The 19,566-nt window shown below is 41.5% G+C and overlaps 1 protein-coding gene across 2 annotated transcripts in view; it reads left to right on the forward strand.

Annotated features, from left to right (window-relative positions):
* The window catches only part of SPTBN1 (spectrin beta, non-erythrocytic 1), a 192,877-nt gene extending 174,310 nt beyond the window's left edge, over nucleotides 1-18,567 (forward strand). For both annotated transcript variants that reach the window (XM_090049501.1, XM_090049511.1), the window contains 6 exons: nucleotides 220-332; nucleotides 2,132-2,195; nucleotides 7,736-7,974; nucleotides 10,479-10,652; nucleotides 16,804-16,846; nucleotides 17,250-18,567. In XM_090049501.1, coding sequence (XP_089905627.1) covers nucleotides 220-332; nucleotides 2,132-2,195; nucleotides 7,736-7,974; nucleotides 10,479-10,652; nucleotides 16,804-16,846; nucleotides 17,250-17,465 — 849 coding nt within the window. In that variant the 3' untranslated portion in view covers nucleotides 17,466-18,567. The remainder of the gene's footprint in view (nucleotides 1-219; nucleotides 333-2,131; nucleotides 2,196-7,735; nucleotides 7,975-10,478; nucleotides 10,653-16,803; nucleotides 16,847-17,249) is intronic.
* Nucleotides 18,568-19,566: the final 999 nt, after the last annotated feature.

Here is a 19,566-nt window from a genome sequence, read left to right on the forward strand (position 1 = left end):
TTAAGGACCTGATACTGAACACCATCATGTTGACTGTAGGCTGACAGCTCACTTGAGTATTGGTGTGCAGCATCAGGTCCTACAGGCTTGTTTCAGTAAATTTTGATACTAGTGTTGTATCAGCAAAATGAATGGGGATATTGTTAGCTTCTAGAAATGCTTCTGAAAAAATGTCTGAGCTGCAGGTCTTTAACATCCGCAAATACTTTCACTCTCCAGTTGGAGCTACTGGAAGTACGTCGACAGCAAGAAGAAGAGGAGAGAAAGAGGCAACCTCCTTCTCCAGAGCCAAGTCCAAAGGTCACAGATGACGCAGATTCACAACAGCAATGGTAACTCAAACAATATTAATTCATTTCTTCCCTTCCCCAGCTCCCATCCCAAGGAATGGTAGCTTTCTTCAGACAACCATCAGGTCTGTTGATATATCTGAAGGGAGGACTCTGTGATTAAAGCTTATGGTGTGCCCTTATGTGTGATCCTTTCTGAATTCTGTGTTTTAGAGGAGGTAAGGTAGGACACAGATGCAAGCACCTTTTATCCACTCAGCTTACCGTTGCCTGACCTCATCATAAAGATGCAGCGTACCCAGTACTGAGGTAGTAGTTACACTTCCACCTTAGTGGAAGGTGTACCATCTTACTTGCTGTACAAAAGTGGTAGGATTGTCTCTCTCAAAATCAGCAGGGAATTCAGAGTTGTGGGGGGAAGAATCCCTAGCACCAACCAAGTGGAGGGAGAAGGCTTGTGCTCTGTTGTTGCTTGAGTTGCTTGTAAAATCAAACCCCAGGATGGGGATTAGTTTGCCCTAAGCCCGTGTATCCTTTGCTCAGAGTAAGATGGGGACTCTCCATCTGTCTGCAATGATTAAATGAAACCAGATGAACTCAGTCCACTGCTCATGTAATCATGAGTTCAGAACTAAAGAACCAAGAAGAATTCTGGATTTAGGAAAAATGCTCACAAGGGATATTGTTACGATGACCAAGCCACCCACCCTTGTTTAATGTGTAACTAGAGATCTCTGTGCACCTGCAAAGGTTTTGGCTAGAGGTGCACTGATACGTTCATTGGTCCATATTGTATTGCCACCGATAAAAGGAAAATTGACATTATTGGCAATTGGCTTTTTTTGGCTGATGTGGCTGATAATGTAGCTGATAAATGCTGTGTGCATGTGTGCAGCCACAGCGTGCATGGGGCCAGGAATGCAGCCCAGCAACTTGGACACCAGCATCTGGCAGGTAAGACTGTGGGAGGGAAAGGGCATAGGGGGCAGATAGAGATGTACATGGTGAAGGAGAGAGTGGGGCTGGGGCAGGGGACACGTGCTGCACAGCCAGCATAAGGCAGGCTACGGGACAGAACCATGGCTTGTCTGGAGGGTTAGGGCAGGGGTAGTGGTTCCTGCTGTTGTGTGCACCCCAGGAGAAGCATGAGGGGTATGTGCCCCCTGGATGTGTGCACAGGGTGAAGGTAGGATACCCACTGCATGCTCAGGCCCAGGCCCAGGCCCAGGGGCTGTGCTTTAGCCAGGTGGGGCAGGTAACAGTGGCACGGGGGGACGGTGTTAATAATTGGCCATTGGTATTGGCCCAAAAAATCTTTATCAGTGCACCTCTGGTTTTGGCTTACCTGTTTAGGCTAACACACTGATGCCAAATTCTTAAGATCACTGAAGTAAATGGAGAGATTCCCATTGAACTAAATGAGCTTTAGATCTTGTGAAATTTAAATTTTTGGTTTTGTTCCTAACATGAGACATGTGCATTAACTTTTGAGACTTTATAAAGAAACCTTATAATGGGCCTACAGTAACAGTTTAAGCTGCACCTGGAAAATAACACTTATTAACATAGTTGTTTTTGGGATGGCAGAAAAATTCTTAGGTTACTGTGGTAAAAGAGGCACTGGGTCCACTTCTTCCCTCGGTTACAGTATTTTGACACCCTGGGGTCTTTCTGCTCCTGCTTACTTTAACAAAGTTAGAGGGAGATCTCAGCCTTTATGCAACAGCTTGCTTTATATTGCTTTATATTGTCATGATGCCCAACATTTGGTATGAAGACTTTTTTTAACAGGGAAGAACAGCTTGCTCCATTTCATACAGTCTTGTTTCTGTCTTCAACAGGGATGGCACAAAAGGAGAACAAATTTCCCAGAACGGTTTGCCGTCAGACCAGGAATCTCCACGGGTTAGTTACCGCTCCCAAACCTACCAAAACTACAAAAACTTTAATAGCAGATGGACAGCCAATGACCGGCCTAGGTCTGGACTGTGACATACCAAACCATTTGCAACAAAACCCACCTTTGTTCAGTATTAGTTTAAATCTTTGGCTTCAAAAGCCCCTTTCTGCTTTTCTCTTTCCCCAGCCAGTGACTTTTATTTAATCAGTAGCACTTTGGATATATATATCGCTTCACTCTAATCCTTTCTTCTTTGAATCTCTTCACTGACACTCAGCTGCTTTAAAATGACACATTTATTTCATGTTATTTACTGTGAGTTTTTCATGTCATTAATAGCATTAAGATTTTACAGCTAAACCATCCTTTATATGAGTAATTGAGATATAATGAGATTACATCATAATGAAGAAGAGAACTGTAAACTGACAGGTATGACGCATCCAGTTATACTAACAGGTTTCAGCACGGCAACATTATTAAATCAGCTGCATTAGCAAGTGAGTTATTTACAAGCCGAAGATAATATATGCAAGTCAGCTTTGCAATCAGAAGGCCATGGGGGAGGGGAGAATTATAACTACCAAAAATAAAAGCCTAAAGGTTAGTTGTGTAACATTCCATGCAGAATGAATGCAATGGCTGAAGATAAAAATAAAGAGAGAAATAGAACTGGATTTATCGTGGCATTTAGTCTGTATATGAAGTTTTGATCTTTCTGCATAAATGTTAGTTTTGCCCTCGTTTCTACCCAGTTCACACTAGAGTAACTTCATTATCTGAAATGAAGACATACCGGATTTGCTAGAGTCACCTTGAACATATATTGGCCCATGAGTGGAACTGCAGTGCTTTCCTTAAAAAAACAAAACAAAACAAAAAAACCAAATTGAGGTGTCTGCATAAGATCTCGAATGTTTGGTTGGATGGGACTTGAATCATTCTTGCTGTATTTATATGAGTATTTTTTGCCACCAAGCAATGTCCCAACGAAGTCAACAAGAATACATGTGAATAAGTACAGTAAGATTTAGCTTCCTATGTGCAACCTTTAAAAATTGTCAGTAAATGCATCTATTTTTAACAACAAAATGCTTGAAAATCTGTTCACCTCTTGGATACCTTTTGGGAGAAGTCTCAAGTCAGGTGTCGTCTTCTGGAAGACTTTGATTCCATAACCGCTCAGAGTAGGCCAAAAAATGTTGCTGCTCCCTGTTATGACTCTTGGCATGAGCCTGAGGGCCAAGGGCCACTTTAAGGAATTGAGAAGAAAAGGCACCTGACAGGTTCAGGCCCACAAGCATTAGCAGCTGCTATAGACGTGCAGGGAGCTTGCTCCAATGCACTGAAAAACCAGCATGTTGGAACAGACTTGATTTAATTGAGTCTTCTGAAGCATGGAAATTGACGTGCTCTGGCAGCCTTCCGCATCACATATCAGCATCCCTGTGCATCCCCACTCTGAAAAAATGGAGGCAGGGCACTTTGAAATAAAACACGTTAAATAAGCTTTAGTTCAAAGCACCCCATTGCTGTTTTTTCAGCGCGGTGATGCATGGGTGCTCTGATGCATGTGACATGCAGGCACTTTAGAGCATCCCAGAGCATGTATAAAAATACCCAAAGTTTGTAATTAAGTTAGCAGCAGAATGCAGAGCCCTGGGCTCAGGCTGTTGCAGGGAATAGCTTTTAGTATTTTATCTTTAAAATGCCAGTCCTTTCTTTTGGGTCAGCATGCATATTCTTTTAATACTCTGAGATGTCAAGCAGTTTTTCTGTGTTCTTCTTCCTCCCTATTTAAATAAAGCACATCAGTTCACCTTTCTGTTGGAATGACAAAATGATCAGATGGTTTTAAAAGCCAGAGCTGCATAAAGTGAAGTCGTGATTAAAAGTGGCAGGGATTTCAGAGGGCCTGCAGTGACATGACAAAACTTCTGCAAAGAACCTGCCTTCCAAGGGCTTACTATAACCTCCTTCATCTTTTGTTTCAGTGTTGTTTTTATTACTTGTTATCTCTATATAATGCATCTTCATGTTAGTTTTCCCCCCTGCAAGTAGATCTGTTAAGGAGAGCTTTTTAGCCCACAATTTCATGAACCTTGTGTTGTGATAAAGCAAATGTATGCCAGTTTTGCTGTTTGTGACTAAAAGTTGGTATCTGCTGCTGTCAGTTATCTGAGCAGTGCAGCTTTTTTGGCTGAGTTTATAAAGTCAGGAAGACGACTAGATAGGATGTTCTCCAACAATTGTACTTTTGCTATAACTTGTCTTTCCATTTCATGATGCATGTCTTCTTTTTTTTTCTTTTGTCAGGATAACAGCATATAGCTTCTTAATGCTTTATTTAAATTACTTTAAAATATAAACAAATGTTCTCATGGTTACCCTACACAAGTGCTGGGTCTCTTGTGCCTTTAAGAGTATTAGAGTCCATATAAAACAGTGCTATTGCTTCACATTTAGCAGGTGGTAGAGCCTTCCAAGTATATTCTGGTTAAGAATGGGTACATATAAACCGGTTCCATTTTTTTATTCCTAGAATTGAATGCAAGGCAAATGAATAAAATTGTAAGGGAGGAGTAAAAGATTTTCACATATTAATTATGGCCTACATTTTTTCTTAAAATCTGTAAACTTTCTCTACCAGAATAGTTTGTAAACTGTAATTTAGTAGCATTTGAAAAAGGCACATATGTCTCTAGTCACTGAGCTGCAGTGCAGACTCGAGATGATGAACTCAGTATAATGTTGCTTCGTGCACTATGAAAATCAAAGAGGTGTTTCTAGTCATATCACCAGCTGTCTTGTTGCATGTCACAGTAATGATTTAAATACCTCAAAAATAGAAGCTAGCCTCTAAAGTACTTGCAACTAACCTCCCATAAACATTCACCCTGAAGAAAAATGTATTTGTGCGTGCTAACTGTTACATTGTTGTAACCAGTACAGTTTGCTATTAACGTTTGTCCTCTGTTGTGTTGTCTCTGCATGCTTGAAGCATGTTTCCATTAAAGTTTATTTAGCTTCCATTATTTTTTCTATTTTCATGGCACATTCTTTGCATAAATGTTTGTGGTTCATGTGTAATTTATTTTGCTCACTTTGTTAATTTTGGAGAATATAGGAAAGAAAAACAATCCCAGTGAAGAGCATCTGAAAAGCTTTCATAGCCTAGCCTAACTGTAGTTGTTTTAGTTTGCTATATGTGGGTTTTTTTAATTTCAGTTCAGATATTAAAATCAGTAGCTAAATTATGAGTGGAAGTAGATGGCTCTTGTTGTGTAATTAAAACTGACAGTTAGCATTGAAAACCACAGGATTGCATACTGCATCACTGAGTTATTTCTCTCTCCCGTAAAATCATTCTAACTAGACTTGCAGTGGCTTTACTGAAAAATTGCCTGCTTTATCTAAGATGAATAGATAAGAGTCCCTCTATCTGTGAAATTCTTGTATCCTCCCTGTACTTACTACAGAATATATGATAAATTCTGCAAATGCTGAAGCTAGCTTATAGTTAATTTCATAGTGTTATACTGTACAAGGATAGGCAAGTATTTAATTTACTGTTATCTGCAATTGTATATAGACTGTATACAAGTCCCATGATTTATAATAATTATTCCCTAAAATGTCATAAAATCCCAGTATACAACAAATCTGTCTCTTAAAAATAAGAATTTGTTTGAAGTTCAGTGATTAAGATGTCACTAGTGAAATAGCCTTTTCCTTTTATTAGACATGAACAGATTGTTGGCTTGATTTGCTTTCCATCTGTATCTTGGTAACCAAAGAGGATAGCGTTAGGATCTTTTTCTTCTGCAACATATTTTGTTTTATTTTTATACTTGTTTAAAAGTGGTAGTCACCAATAGTGTATATTTCATACAGTTTTCAGAATAAGTGCTGGAGACAATTTTGCTAATGTTAAAAAAAAATACTGATGGGGAAATAGAAGCATAGTCTAAAGTGGATATTCTCAAGTGGCACTTTTTCCAAAAAATCAGGCTACAGGATTGTATGTCTCTAGTGATAGATTTCTGTAGATTGAATATACCTGAAATCAGTTGTGATTCTTTCCCTGTTTCAGTGGTGTAGTGTCTGTACTCAAGATTTAGTTTGTTTAAAGGCAGTTAACCAACCCTTCCCATATGCATAACAAGTTTACACTTAGCTTTTTCTAGGGCTCTGTATTTAAAGTACAAAGGTGCAAGATGAAATATTCCACAGTTGATAGGTTCATGAAAATGGTAGCAAATTTAGAATTTGTCACACAATTCTGCTGCTTTTGAATTGTTTAGACCTATGCGGCAGTAGGAATGTCTAATTATTGTGCCATTTACCAATACCTGCTTGTCTGCATAAAAATGGTACAGACTGTTTGTAATCTACTAGAGCATTAGCAGCACTGAGCTTTAGTAACTCGCTAATAATAATGCTACACACTGGTTGTGTAACTTCTGGGCTGCTACCAATGGCTCTACGCGTCTAAGTAATGGTACAGGGAAAAATAAACCTGGGATCAAGCTGCATTTCAAAAGCACATAGCCATTAGGATTCCAATTTAAAATGAGTTTTGGACGAATGGCTCCTGAAGACGTCGACAGCTTGACCAGTCAGAGCTGCTGGAAAGTTGGCTGCTGTCTAGGCTATCTCGATCACAGTGCAGCAGGCAACGCGATCAACAAAGCGAGTGATGGGCAAGGCCTTGGTTCTGTCTTTGTTTGGGGGTAAATAGCTGTGTGATGTTGAGTGACTGTGGTGGTTTCCAGTTCCTTTAACATAAATCCAATTTACCTAATAAGAGAGTCTGAAACAAACTTGATCAATTGACGTTTGACTTCTCTCATTTTCCCTGTCTTTAAGATCCAAATCCTAACTGGGATTGTGGACATTAAATGCATGGTGTAATCTTCCTAATTTCTGCATGTTTTGATTATGTTGTGTCACCTGGGAGGAGGGGAGTGGGGGTGGGGCTAAAGAGCATTTACAGAAACCAATCAGTTGTACAAAATATCTCAACATAGCGTTTTTGTGAATGCTCCTGAATAGTACAGAAGATACTTTCTGTTGAATATATGTTTCTAGTTTATTTTATTTTAAACTTACAACATTAATGTTAAAATGTATGTAAGGTGGCTGATGTGTATAACTTCTTGTTTTCTCTTATGTTTACAGAAGTGTGATTGTTACTGTTGCAAGTCTTTGAGCACTTAGCAATGGTATCAAGTCTCTTATTTAGGAGGAACAATATATATAAAAAAAAAATAGAGATTGAATAACTGAGCAAAGTGCAGTAAAACTCACACTGATGTTTAGTTATTCCTGTTTCTTCACCTATAAAATGGGTACTAATCAATTCATACCTTCTAATTTCCTTGGCCTACTGTGTCTTCATGAAGTGTGAGAATGATTTTACTGGACTGTCTCACTGTATAGATAAAGTTTATACACAGCCACATTGTGCAGGAGAGCAAATTAACTGCAAGAGGGTGTAACTTTGTGAGGCTATTCACTGACTGGTTTTCTTCGCTGTTCCTAGATGGCAGAAACAGTAGAGACAAATGAAATGGTCAATGGAGCTGCAGAGCAGAGGACAAGTTCAAAAGAATCTAGTCCTGTTCCTTCCCCAACAACAGACCGCAAAGCCAAGACTGCCATTCAGGCTCAGACCGCTGCTACCCTTCCAGCCAAAACACAGGAGACCCCATCTGCTCAGATGGAGGGCTTCTTGCACCGTAAACATGAATGGGAGACGCACAGCAAGAAAGCCTCCAGCAGGTAAAGTAACTAGTGTTTAATGCAAATAAAAGTTTTGCATCTTAGTAAAAACTGTGTTAGGTGAAGGACATAATATAAAGCCCAATGTAAAAGCTGTCTCAATTGAAGCAGCTGTCTTTATTTAAACAGTCACAGTTAAATAGTTATCAGATAGAGAAGAACCAAGTCATGATAAGTTACTTACTATGTTTTAGGCTGTTTTTGTTTTAGGCTGTTTTAGTTATTACTTTGTCTCTTCTCTGGGATCCCACACGATATCCATTTGCCTCTTCTTAGGAGGTCCTATGTTGCTTCAGCTATTTCCCCACTGTTTACATATATCTCTACTATATCTTATGTACATTTTCCTTTTGATCCAATCAGGACCCATTGTAGTTTACAAAATACCTCTCTGTGTAAACTGTCCAACATTTTTGTAAACAAAGCAATAGCTTCTTATCTTGGGAATGCTGCATTCCCATACAGTTTGAGTAACATTCTCCTGCTAATCTATATTTTGCAGATCAGATAGACCTCTCTTAGGGGTTAAATAGATCTCCCAATAAAACAAGGAAACCTAGAATTTAGCTTTATTTTTTGCTGCAAACATCCAAACATTCTGGGAGCCCTGTTCAGCTTATCATAATGGCCTCCTCAGAACAACTACAAACACTCAGACGTTTTGGTTGACATGACCCTTAATCATTTGTTATCCAGCATGTAGATCTCCTTGTTGTTTGTATTACAGCAGCTACTAGAAGCCTCAGCCAAACCCAGAGGCACCGTTGTTCTAGGATGGCTAACCCACGGCATGCATGTTATAAGTAAAAAGGCAGCTAATGTTCTGTGGCATACAAACCCTGAGCATGCAGTAAATAGAAACACCAGGATGGAGCCAGCAGGGGCCTTGAGCCACTGGCTTCGAGGAGCAGAGTGGGAGCACCATGCTGCTGCAAGAGGAGGTGTCAGGTGCTACCACCAAGAGCCAGGTTAACCCTTCTCTGGTCATGCAGCCTTACCAGATTCGGGTCTTTGGATCCTCACTCACCATATAAATCTGCAGTGATTGCGGTGATACCTCACTCCCAGCAGCATTTTGTCTCTGCTCTGATCCTCTGTGCCAGTGTCTCAGGACATATATTAGGTATGCCTTTGGGGGTAGAGATGAGAATAGCACTGGGGGAAGAGCCACAGCTGAGCTTGTGGCACACCTGCCAGAAAGGTTGGTCACCACTGGTATAAACACATGTTAAAAGAGAGTTGCCTCACCTGAAGATTTGACAGTGTAAATAGATAAGACAGACAAAGGTAGAAGAAAAATGTTGTTGTCCCCCATTTTAAGGACAGACAACACAAGAACCAAGAAATGAAGCAACTTGCCTGACTTCACACACAAAAATTGTAGCAGAGCTGGGACTTGATTTTGGACCTCTCAAATCCTACTGTAATGTCACAGCTAGAAGTCCACAGGAAAAGAAAAAGGCATCAGAATATTATTCAGAGCTTCCAGGATTGTAGCCATGTACATGCTGGCCCCTTCCACCTATCCTGTAATCTCCTCGGAACAGAACCACTGGTGAAAATGATTATATCTATCCTCATTGATTCTAAGGATCTGGCTCTGCATTTCCTTTGGAGCAAAGCTCTTGTTTGCATGTGGCGGCAAAAACTGATGCTAAGTGATCACTGAGGGGAAGTACTGTGGAAGCCAGGGCTATAACTTTACTGGAAAGTATTGATGGAAGTTGAGAGTGGAGAGTTAATATGGAATATTGGGTAGTAACCAAGGGGGAGAGATTAGAATTACAGTATAGTGGCTGTTTGGGGGCACGGGTGGGGGCAACAGCAGTTCCTCAAACAGAAGCCCACTTCACATAGGACAGCTATTTTTGTGTTATGCTATTCTTGGAGAAAAGGTTATTTGAGAAAATCCACAGTAACTTGTCAGCCTGTAAAACTTCATGAAGATGGTTAGATATTGGATAATATTCAGGTAGCCTTGTTTCTACTATTTCTTCTTTGCCACATCATTAAAAAAAAAATAAAAATCTAAAGCTACTTGTGCATAAGAGTCAAGAATTTTATATACAGGCCCTCTACAAATTTTATAGTGTTAGAAAAAATCTGTCTAAGAGTGTGTACTCATTTAAAAGGTCAACTAGTTCCCTTTTCAAGTATGTAAACTCTTCAGTCTTTCAAACAGTACTTTCACTGTATGCTAGTGTGATATTACTAAGAGCCCTACAAATCTCAGGTCCATTTGGCACAATATCAGCAGTTTTGTAATGGCCTAGAGCTTTTATGTGAAGATGCATGTGACCTCTTATCACCAAGGCAGTATGCTTTATCCACCAGCTCAGACTGAATGTGTGTCACTTTATAATTGTAAGATAATACAAATAGATATAATTAAGTTAAAGGTATAATTGTAGACTCAGATAATTGAACTTTTTTTCAGGCAGATTTATGATCTAGTGAAGAGAATTAGACTTGCACTTGTCTTGATTACTTTCTCTTTCTTGAAGATCCTGGCATAACGTGTACTGCGTTATAAACAACCAAGAGATGGGCTTCTACAAAGATTCCAAGGCTGCCGCTTCTGGCATTCCTTACCACAATGAAATCCCTGTCAGTTTGAAAGAAGCAGTCTGTGAAGTAGCAGTTGATTACAAAAAGAAGAAACACGTGTTCAAGCTAAGGTAAAGTGGTTGGAGCATCTTTCTGTTGGTAAATAGCTTTTATGGAATGTAGTCTGTCCCTGACACAGCACTACAACCTACTAGGTAGTATGCGTGTGTCTACAGTGCTGTTTAGGGGCAACTCACTAAGATCAGCCTTAGACTGTCCAGTCCATGTGAGCCATTTGTATTAACTTGAAGCAGTTGTACCTGAGGATCAGAAAGAGACAAATAGTGAGCAGGCTGATACCAAGAAAGCCAATGCTTGAGAAACAGGAAACTGAGCCCTTCTAGGAATCAGTGTGCCCTCTGTCTCCTTTTGTGTTTGGTTCTAATTAAGGGCAGTGAGACAGGAGGTATAGGGTACAGAAGGGTTTCACAGACTCCCTGTGTATGTGACCTTTGCTGGGGTGAGTATTGATCACACTGCAGGCAAGGGGTCAGAGAGGGAGAAGTTTGACTTTCACCCCTGACATTGTAAATATAGTGTGGACTGTGCCAGGGGATGAGTGATGAGGTCCAATATGTGGGTGTTCAGCAGGCTTGGGGCTACAGTCTTAAGTGGCCCAAAACAATCCTGACTGTGCTCAACTCCTGTAAAGGGATATGAGGGTATGCTTCCCCCAAGCTCTGTCTTTGGTCTGGGTGTTGCATCTTGCAATGTGTATTATGAGATTTGCTTGTTTCACAGTTGTCAAAGAAGATTAAATTCTCTTTCTGTTAGAGGTGCACTGATACATTGGTCTGATATCAGATTAGCAGCGGTATAAAAAAAATCGATTGCATCAGAAATCAGCTTTTTTGCCTGATGCGGCCAGTAATTTGGCTGATAACTGCCCCGTGCATGCACTTAGCTGCAGCACATAGGCTGTGAGGAGCACAGCCCAGAAGCCTGGAGAGCTGAGTACAGCTGGTAAGTCTGTTGTGGTGAAAGGGGAGGGGAGGGATGTGGCGGGACAGATCAAGGCTCCTACAATGAGGGAGGGACTGGGGCTGGTGCTAGGGCAGAGCAGAGCATGGAGCTGCGGGGGGGGGGGGTGCACTCCCACCACTGTGTGCACCCCAGGAGGGCATGCGGGGCACGGGCCACAGGCTGCACTTGGGGTGGGAGGGAAGGGCTACGGCAAATTTTGGGTTACTGTAGCACCACCGCTGCCTACCCCTAGTGCAGGCTGACCCAGCCCCCACCAGGAAGAGCCTGGTACAGTCCTGGCCCCAGCCCGCACAGGCATCTCACTCTGCCCTGCCCAGATCCGGGGGCATGTGCCTTCCATGCCATCCTGGGATGCACGCAGCAGCAGGAGCCACCCCCACTCCACGTGCCCCCTGGACAGGCAGTGGTTCCATTCCTTGCCCTGCCCTGCCCCAGCTGGGCAGCCTCAGCCCCGCTCCTTCTCTCATTGCGGGGGCCTTGATCTGCACCCCCATGCCCTTTCCCTTCCCCTGCCCCTTCCGCCACAACAGACTTACCAGCTGAACACTGCTCTTCAAGCTGCTGGGCTGTGTATTAGAAATCAGATCAGTATCGCCGGTGTGCCTCCTTGAAAATCTCTTATCGGTGTACCCCTAGTTTCTGTTGTTTATTTTGGATTAGATTCTGTCCCTTCCCCTTATGCTCATTGTGAGCATTGATTAAAGTGTCAGTAAGGGGAGCAGGTGCTGCCTAGCACTGAATACCCGGCATCCGTTTTACTGAAGTTAAACCTGTATGAAGTGCACACTGTTTCTTTCCATTGGCCCCAGTTCACCACCAAAGATAGGGTCCTATTTCCTTTTGCACGAACATCAATGCTTGCCTGCTTAAAGGTGCGTGCACACTGAGTACGTACTGTGCTGACTTAAGCCATAAGCCATCAAGGAGAGAATGTTAGATGCTCAGCTGGTATAAAACAAAGGAGCATCATTGTCTCCAGTGAAGTTAGGCTAATTTTCCCTGTGAAAATCTGGTACATGGTGGTAAATACACATCATAAGTGCATGTAGCCACATTGATTCAGTAGTGAGTTAGAACTGCAGCCTGTTATCATACAGTCTGAGCACCACGTTCTTGTCCACCTTGATTATATCTCTGCATCTTACTTGTTTGTCCATCTTTCCTCAGTTTAACAAAGAGTAGTGGCTTCAGCTCTCCTAATTCTTTTACCTTTTTCTGTCAACTAGATTTCTAGAGTGGATACTTGGTTTTTTTTCAGTGTTCAGCCCTGATCATGTAATTGGTTCCATGCAGGCAATCCCTCCTGAAACAGTGGGGACACAGGTCTCCAAAGGCAAATTCCTTTGCAAGGTTGGGGCCTTTAACTAGTTAAGTATTTGGGCTGTAGCAGCTGGGCTTCTAAACAGGGTTTTTTTAGCACTGAAACAAGATTGTTTTTGAAACTCTACTGCCAGGAGACAGGATTTTAAAAATGTCAGTACATAATGTTTACATTTTGGCCAAGACTTTAACAAAGGGTGCACAAAGTCTTGGGCCTTATTCATTTTCCATGTCTAGTTAAAAGTTGTAGTGTTACATAGCTTCTGCCAGTGTCAAAGGGAGAGCCAACTCAGCATGACAAACAGCATCTCTCTAAAGTTTAAAAAAAAAAAAAGAAGAAGGGGGAGGAAAAAAAAAAAAGAAATATTCACAGAGGGCCCAAAACTTTGAAATTTGGAGGAGATCCAGTGATTACCACCATGGTGCAGGACCTCTGACAGGAAAGTGGAAAAATTCTTCTTAGGCCCCTGGCGAAAAGGTACACTTAGGATGAGATGAATATGTTAACCATGCCGTAAGTAGTAATAAGTCCAGGCAATTAATGGTAGGACAAAATAGGAAACCAGTCACAAAAATATTTCCCAAAATCTTTGCTACATTTTTTTGTGCCTGGTTTCCATTCTGCCTTAAATTAAACATGTTGTTGGGTAGCCCCACCCTGCAGCTTGATACTGGCTGTACAGTGGGGCTTGATTGACAGCTCCCCCTGTCACCAAATGGCCTATCTCTGCGTGGGGAAACAAAACCCAGGGTACCTAATCAAGTGGAGTTCAGCTGAGCTGGGATTCAGGGAGCCTCAGGACTTCCCATGACCCAACATGATGCTTGCCTTGCCTCTCAACACCCACCAATGCTTCAGGGCAGGGTAAGCACCATCCTAAGTTGTAGGGAGCCACAGGGCTCCCAACCACCCAGCAGATTGGCTGCCTTGCCCTGCAGCTCCAGGGGGGCACAGGACTGGGAAGACTTTCTGCTCTTGAGGTCCCTGCTCACTGAGACCTTAAAAACAAGCTGGACATTTGTTTTTTCTGACATCCTTACATGTGATCCTGGAGCTTAGACTAACAATCAGCTGATTGTTGGTTCCAGGCTTGAGGCCACACTGGAGTATGGTCTCAAGGCTGAGAGTTCAGTGAAGTCTCAGCCTGGCTCTGGTGTGGTCTTGGGGTGAGGGTCAACAATCACCTTGTGGTTAGTCTCAGTTCTGACACTGCACTGGTTCACCCTGGGCTGCCCTCACCCAACTTTCAATTTGCCCATGCAAAGGGTGCCCAGGATCATGATTTTGGGGTCCCCCTGCACTGGCAGGTAGTAATAGTGCAGTTGACATCTGATCCCCAAATTGCACGTCCTGCCATGCATTTGTGGCATGGCAGGAGGCACAACTGCTGGGAGCAGCAATCTGACACTATTATGCCATTATTTGAACGTGTGCCGGCGCCGTGGCCTTTTAAAGAAGCAATGAAGTCATAACTATTGCCAGCAGGTGTCCACCTTATTGCCCATTAGATTGTCATACCACGTCCATAAACATCCCACAGGTCATGCTTTTCATCTGTAGGTCTCACAGTGGCTTACAAAGATAGTTTGAATTTTTATTTTCCTTTTACAGATGGGACAGCAGGAAAAGTGGTTTGCAAGGCCCCACAGAGGGCCACCACTGCCCTCACCTCCATGGCCCTGCTTCTGGGCATGGGCACGAAGACGCACTCTCCCCACTTCCCGCCCCCCCAGCCTCTTCCCTCTCCCTGCCCCACCCTTTCCCCACACACACTTACCTGCTGGGGGGAGGTGTGTCTGTGTCTGCATCTGTGTGCGTCTGTGTCTGCATGTCTGCAAGTGCTTTGTCTGTGTCTTTGGTATGCATGTGTCTGTCCCCTGCCTGCCCGGTAGCAGCAGGCACATTGTGTTGCATGGCTGTTGGGGCAGCGGGACACAGAGTCCAGCCTGCAGCCTCCACTCCACACACACACATCTGGGGGACGTGTGCCCCCCTGACTCCTGCTGGGGTGCACACAGCGGCAGGAGCCTGCTCGCCCTTCTTTACCCCCCCACCCCACATCCCCTGGACAAACTGCTCTTGCAGCTCTGTCCCTCACTCCACCCTGGCTGTGCATTGCCTGCCCCTTAAACAGGAGAAAAATATAAAGGGGTACATGGACTGAAACTTTGAGTTAGAAAAGGGTACACTTGTTTAAAAAGGTCGAAAACCCCTGGTTTAGGCAATGCTGCCTGCACCATTCTTCAGGTTGCGGAGTGGCTTGTATATTTAATATACAAGTAATATAATTGAACCCCTCACATCTAGGTTACTGTTTTGAACCTAGTCTAGCTAAACAGTGGTGGAAAAGGTCTAAAATGTAGTTTTGTTCTCTGCCTAGTTCCTAATGAGCTGCTAACATATTTGTTTGTAGTCAAGCAAAGGGGCCAGTGAATTAAATGGACCTGGAGACTTACCTTAAAAACAACATAGACAGAGCAGTATGAAGAGAGACTATGCCACCACGTGTGCTGCACTTATGCTATGAACCTGGCACCTTGTACTGGAACTAATTTCATTTCTGGGATTTGGAAGGATAGAGAGGGAATTCCAGCCTTGTGTAACTTAACTGGTTCTGCCACCTGGCTTGTCCAGTGGGTTTTGTCACTGTCACTCCTCTCTCCAGTGGCTAATGTTTATCATACAATTTTAGATTAAGTTACTAAATGTGTCCTAGGTAAAAGTTTTCAGCATAAAATTAGTAGAAGTACACCAAGGGAAAATGGACACAATATAGTAGAGAGCCAGATCCACGATCTCCAGGTGGAAGAAAGCTACTAATAAACAATTTCAAGGACACTGAATGTGTCATTGCCTGTAAAATGTCCCACTCCCTTGAGAGAGGTTTCAGAATATTGCAGATAGCTGTCGAAACTGTGAAATCATGCATTTCTTGGTTTTCCTTTATTTAAGATTTTGGTCTTTTAAAGTAGTTAGTGAGCTTCCAAGCTGGTTTCACAGTTGAAGTCACAAGTTTTAAAAGTCTCTGAGCTCTTACTCCTTAAAAAGTTACAAATTAGCAAGCATACATATGCTTGTAGGTTGCTGTCTATGTAGTGTGTGTGTGTGTGTGTGTGTGTGTGTGTGTGTGCGCTCTTGCACATGCGCACACGCACCCATACCCTCCCCTTTCGCCCACCTCCCTCCCCTGCAACAGACATGTTACCTGTAGAGTCTTGCATCTTCACCTGGTATGAAAACCTGAAAGGCCCATTGATGTTTGCATTAGATAAGTGGACAATTTACACCCAAGTGAAAGCGAGAGAATTGTCTGAGATCCACATCTTTATCCTTTCAATTCAATATTTTTCTAAGTTTCAGTAGAGCTTTTATATCATTACACAGCTTCATATAATCTGCATAAATTACATGTTTATCTTTTATTTTGGAACTTAAATTCTGTAGAGACTATCAGATATCTAAAGTGTACCTTTTGTAGGTTTTAAAGATCATTTTCTCAGGACTTGCCAAACCAAAAATGATGCAACTTCTCCAGATCCTGATACGAAAGCTGTCACGGTATAAAATGTGGAATCTTCCATGTCTAGTGACAAAGCTGCCAGTGGTAACCCTAATGAGATAGTAGATGTTATACCTGCCACTGGCATAGTTGCCCAGTCTGTACGGTGGGGGCAAGTTGGTTTGTTTTTTAAATGGCCTGCTTTAGAGATTTTGACCGTTGATCGTAATCTCCAGACCCATGGCTTATAGGCAAAATGGAAGCAAGGTAGTAAGAGAGGCAAGGGAAAAAAACAGGATGATGAAATTTACTGCTCTCCATTTTGGTTCAGTGCAGTTATTTGGGTCAAATGAGCAGAATTTGGTCTTGTATGTGGTACACAGTAAGATATGTGATGGTTGTTTGTTTTTAATTGCAGACTAAGTGATGGCAATGAGTACCTCTTCCAAGCCAAAGATGATGTAAGTTCTTTTCACCCTCCTTCTTTTCCCTTGTTTTATGTTGTGTATGTCATTATTCTACCTCTGCGTGATAAGGAAAAGAAAAATCTTGGGTAAAATCGTAGTCTCCATTATATGTGCATGCCCCTATCCTTATAGGTCTACTAGCATTACAGTTTGCTCCTGAAAAACTCATAGGGTTAGGAAAGAAGGGCTTCTAAGGTGCACGTTGTAATATTTGTATCTTCTGCAGTAGTTAATCCACACCTGCAAAGTGTAGGTGCAGGACACATGCATACTTTAGGAGGATTACAGGGCCAATTTCTCTTTAACTTCCTACTTCCGTATCAAGTGCCTTGTTGAGGGAATGATGGAAAAGTCTGATGCATTGATTTTAACTGCAATGTAACTTTGTTTGTGGAAGGAGGAAATGAACACATGGATTCAGGCGATCACATCAGCTATCTCCTCTGACAAAATCGAAGTGTCTCCAAGCACACAAAGCACTCCAGCTTCTAGTCGTGCCCAAACCCTGCCAGCCAGTGTTACAATAACCAGCGAATCCAGTCCTGGCAAGCGGGAGAAGGACAAAGAAAAAGACAAAGAGAAGAGATTCAGCCTTTTTGGTAAAAAGAAGTGAACTCCATCTCCACACACACCCTGCACTTCTCTGACCTTTCCAGTGGAATTCCAGCATGCAAGCTCAGAACCAATACATTACTATCTGTGCCTAATGTTCCTCAATGTGATTTAAATTTTTTTATTTATAGAGCATTTAAAAAAGCCAAGAAAAAAAAAATCTAAAGTTACAAATGTTTGAGGTGCATTGGGCAGCTTCTGTACGAGAGGGAGGACCAGATTTTGTTTTTGTTTTTTTTAATGAAGTTAATGTAGATTAGATCTTAATATTTAAACTGTTCCTCAATTTTGTGAGGCTGTCTTGAAAAATAACCCACTTCTAGTGATATTGGTATGCAAGGCAGCGGTGCTTACAAATTACCTGTGCACATTGAAGACAACTGTACAAATTTTCAAACATGTTCACTTCCATTTAAGGTTGTTATGCTGAGTCTTGACTAGTAGAGCCTCCCATTACAGTTCTAACCTTTATTAAAATGATAGTGTATTATCTTTGCTGTAACAGAGTGCAGGTATATGCATTAACTTACGGACAAACCATTTGTATCCTGGCATCAGTTATTAACACAACCTGAAGCTTTTCTGCATCCAGTACGACAGTTAAGAATGTTGGTGTACAAGAAGGATTAGCATACTGATACAGTTTTAAATAATCTGTAATTTCGATTTTTTTGCTGAAATACATTATATTGTATGTTTCAGATAATTCTAGTACAAAGTATAATAAGACTAGATGTATAATAAACCCTTTAAAAATCATTGATAAGTGTAAAAGTGGAACTGAAGCATTTACTGGGAATCAAAAGTAATGTTACTCAAATGGTTACTTGCTTGTCAGCTACAGCACTGTGTGTTATAATTTTGCTACATTACCTTGCTATTTGATACATAGTGTGCATTCTCTGTCACTGTAACTATTGTAATGAAAAATTTTCATCTTACTGCACAATCAGAAACTACATTTAATAGGAATGAACTCTCAATGACTGGGCCTGTAGTCAGGTAGTACTGGAACTGGCTTTCAGTTGTATGGAACTGTACCTCTAGACTTTTACCCTATCTGTTAAATATATGCTATGTCATTAAATGCTTTTAAAACTAAATACACTAGTAGTTGTTTATTTTGCTTCTGACCATGTCAAACAGTAATTTTGAAACTGGATCAAAGGAAAATTATTTCAAAATAGCATCGTTCATTTTGGTAATGAAGGTAAATGGCCTGTCTGTTTAAAAACTGTATGCAAGGATGTTTCAGAATCTAACAGCAATTTCAAAGTAAAACCATTTTGTGTGCAATGATTGTTTACTGGGCTACATCACATCTCTACATAGTCGTAAATGATCAGGAGCTTCAACAAATGCCACCACCAGTGTTCCTGGCTGCTGTTTGCCATTTGCCATTTTGCTATTAGTTTCTGAAACGCGTGTGCATGTGTGTGTGCGTGTGTATGCGTGTGTATGTAATCCCTTATTAGGAGTTCTTACAAAAGCCAAAAAATCCCCAAAACAATGCGGTGGTTGAAAAGTTAAAGCCTGTGAGGAATTCCCTACCTGTAAAATGTTGGAAAGTTTCAGGTTTTTTCCTTCACTAAAAGTAAACCCAGCAGAATCAATTTACCTAAGCTTTGTAAGGCAGCCTGCAACTTAAACACTAGAATCTGTTAGTCTATTTAATTTCATGCCTTATTATTAAGCTTTAAAAAAAACAGTTTATCTTGAGATAAAGCCACTTGTATATTTGAAGTTATTTTAAGGCTCCATGTTCAATGTGGTACATAAAACAAAAAAAGTCAAAGTTGTTGGGTAAAATGAAGATCCCCTTTTAATGCAGTTAAGATCCAAAACCAGAACTTAGTAATACACTTTAGCACAGCCTTATCAGATGGTTATTTACAACGTACTGTTTATTATCTCAGTCCTCTTTTTTTTTTTATGACAGAGGCTGTAACAACCTCAATTTTTAAGAATATTCATCAAGTGGGAAGCTACCCAGAGCAATCAACTAAAAGCAGTATCTCCAGGAAGCTCTAATCCATATTAAGGGAAATATTTTTAAGAGGTCAGTGAAAAATAACTAATCAGTTTTTACATCTGAAGGATTA

This window comes from Crocodylus siamensis, chromosome 1 (genome assembly GCF_052110815.1).
Source record: "Crocodylus siamensis isolate JL-2025a chromosome 1, ASM5211081v1, whole genome shotgun sequence".
NCBI lineage: Eukaryota > Metazoa > Chordata > Crocodylia > Crocodylidae > Crocodylus > Crocodylus siamensis.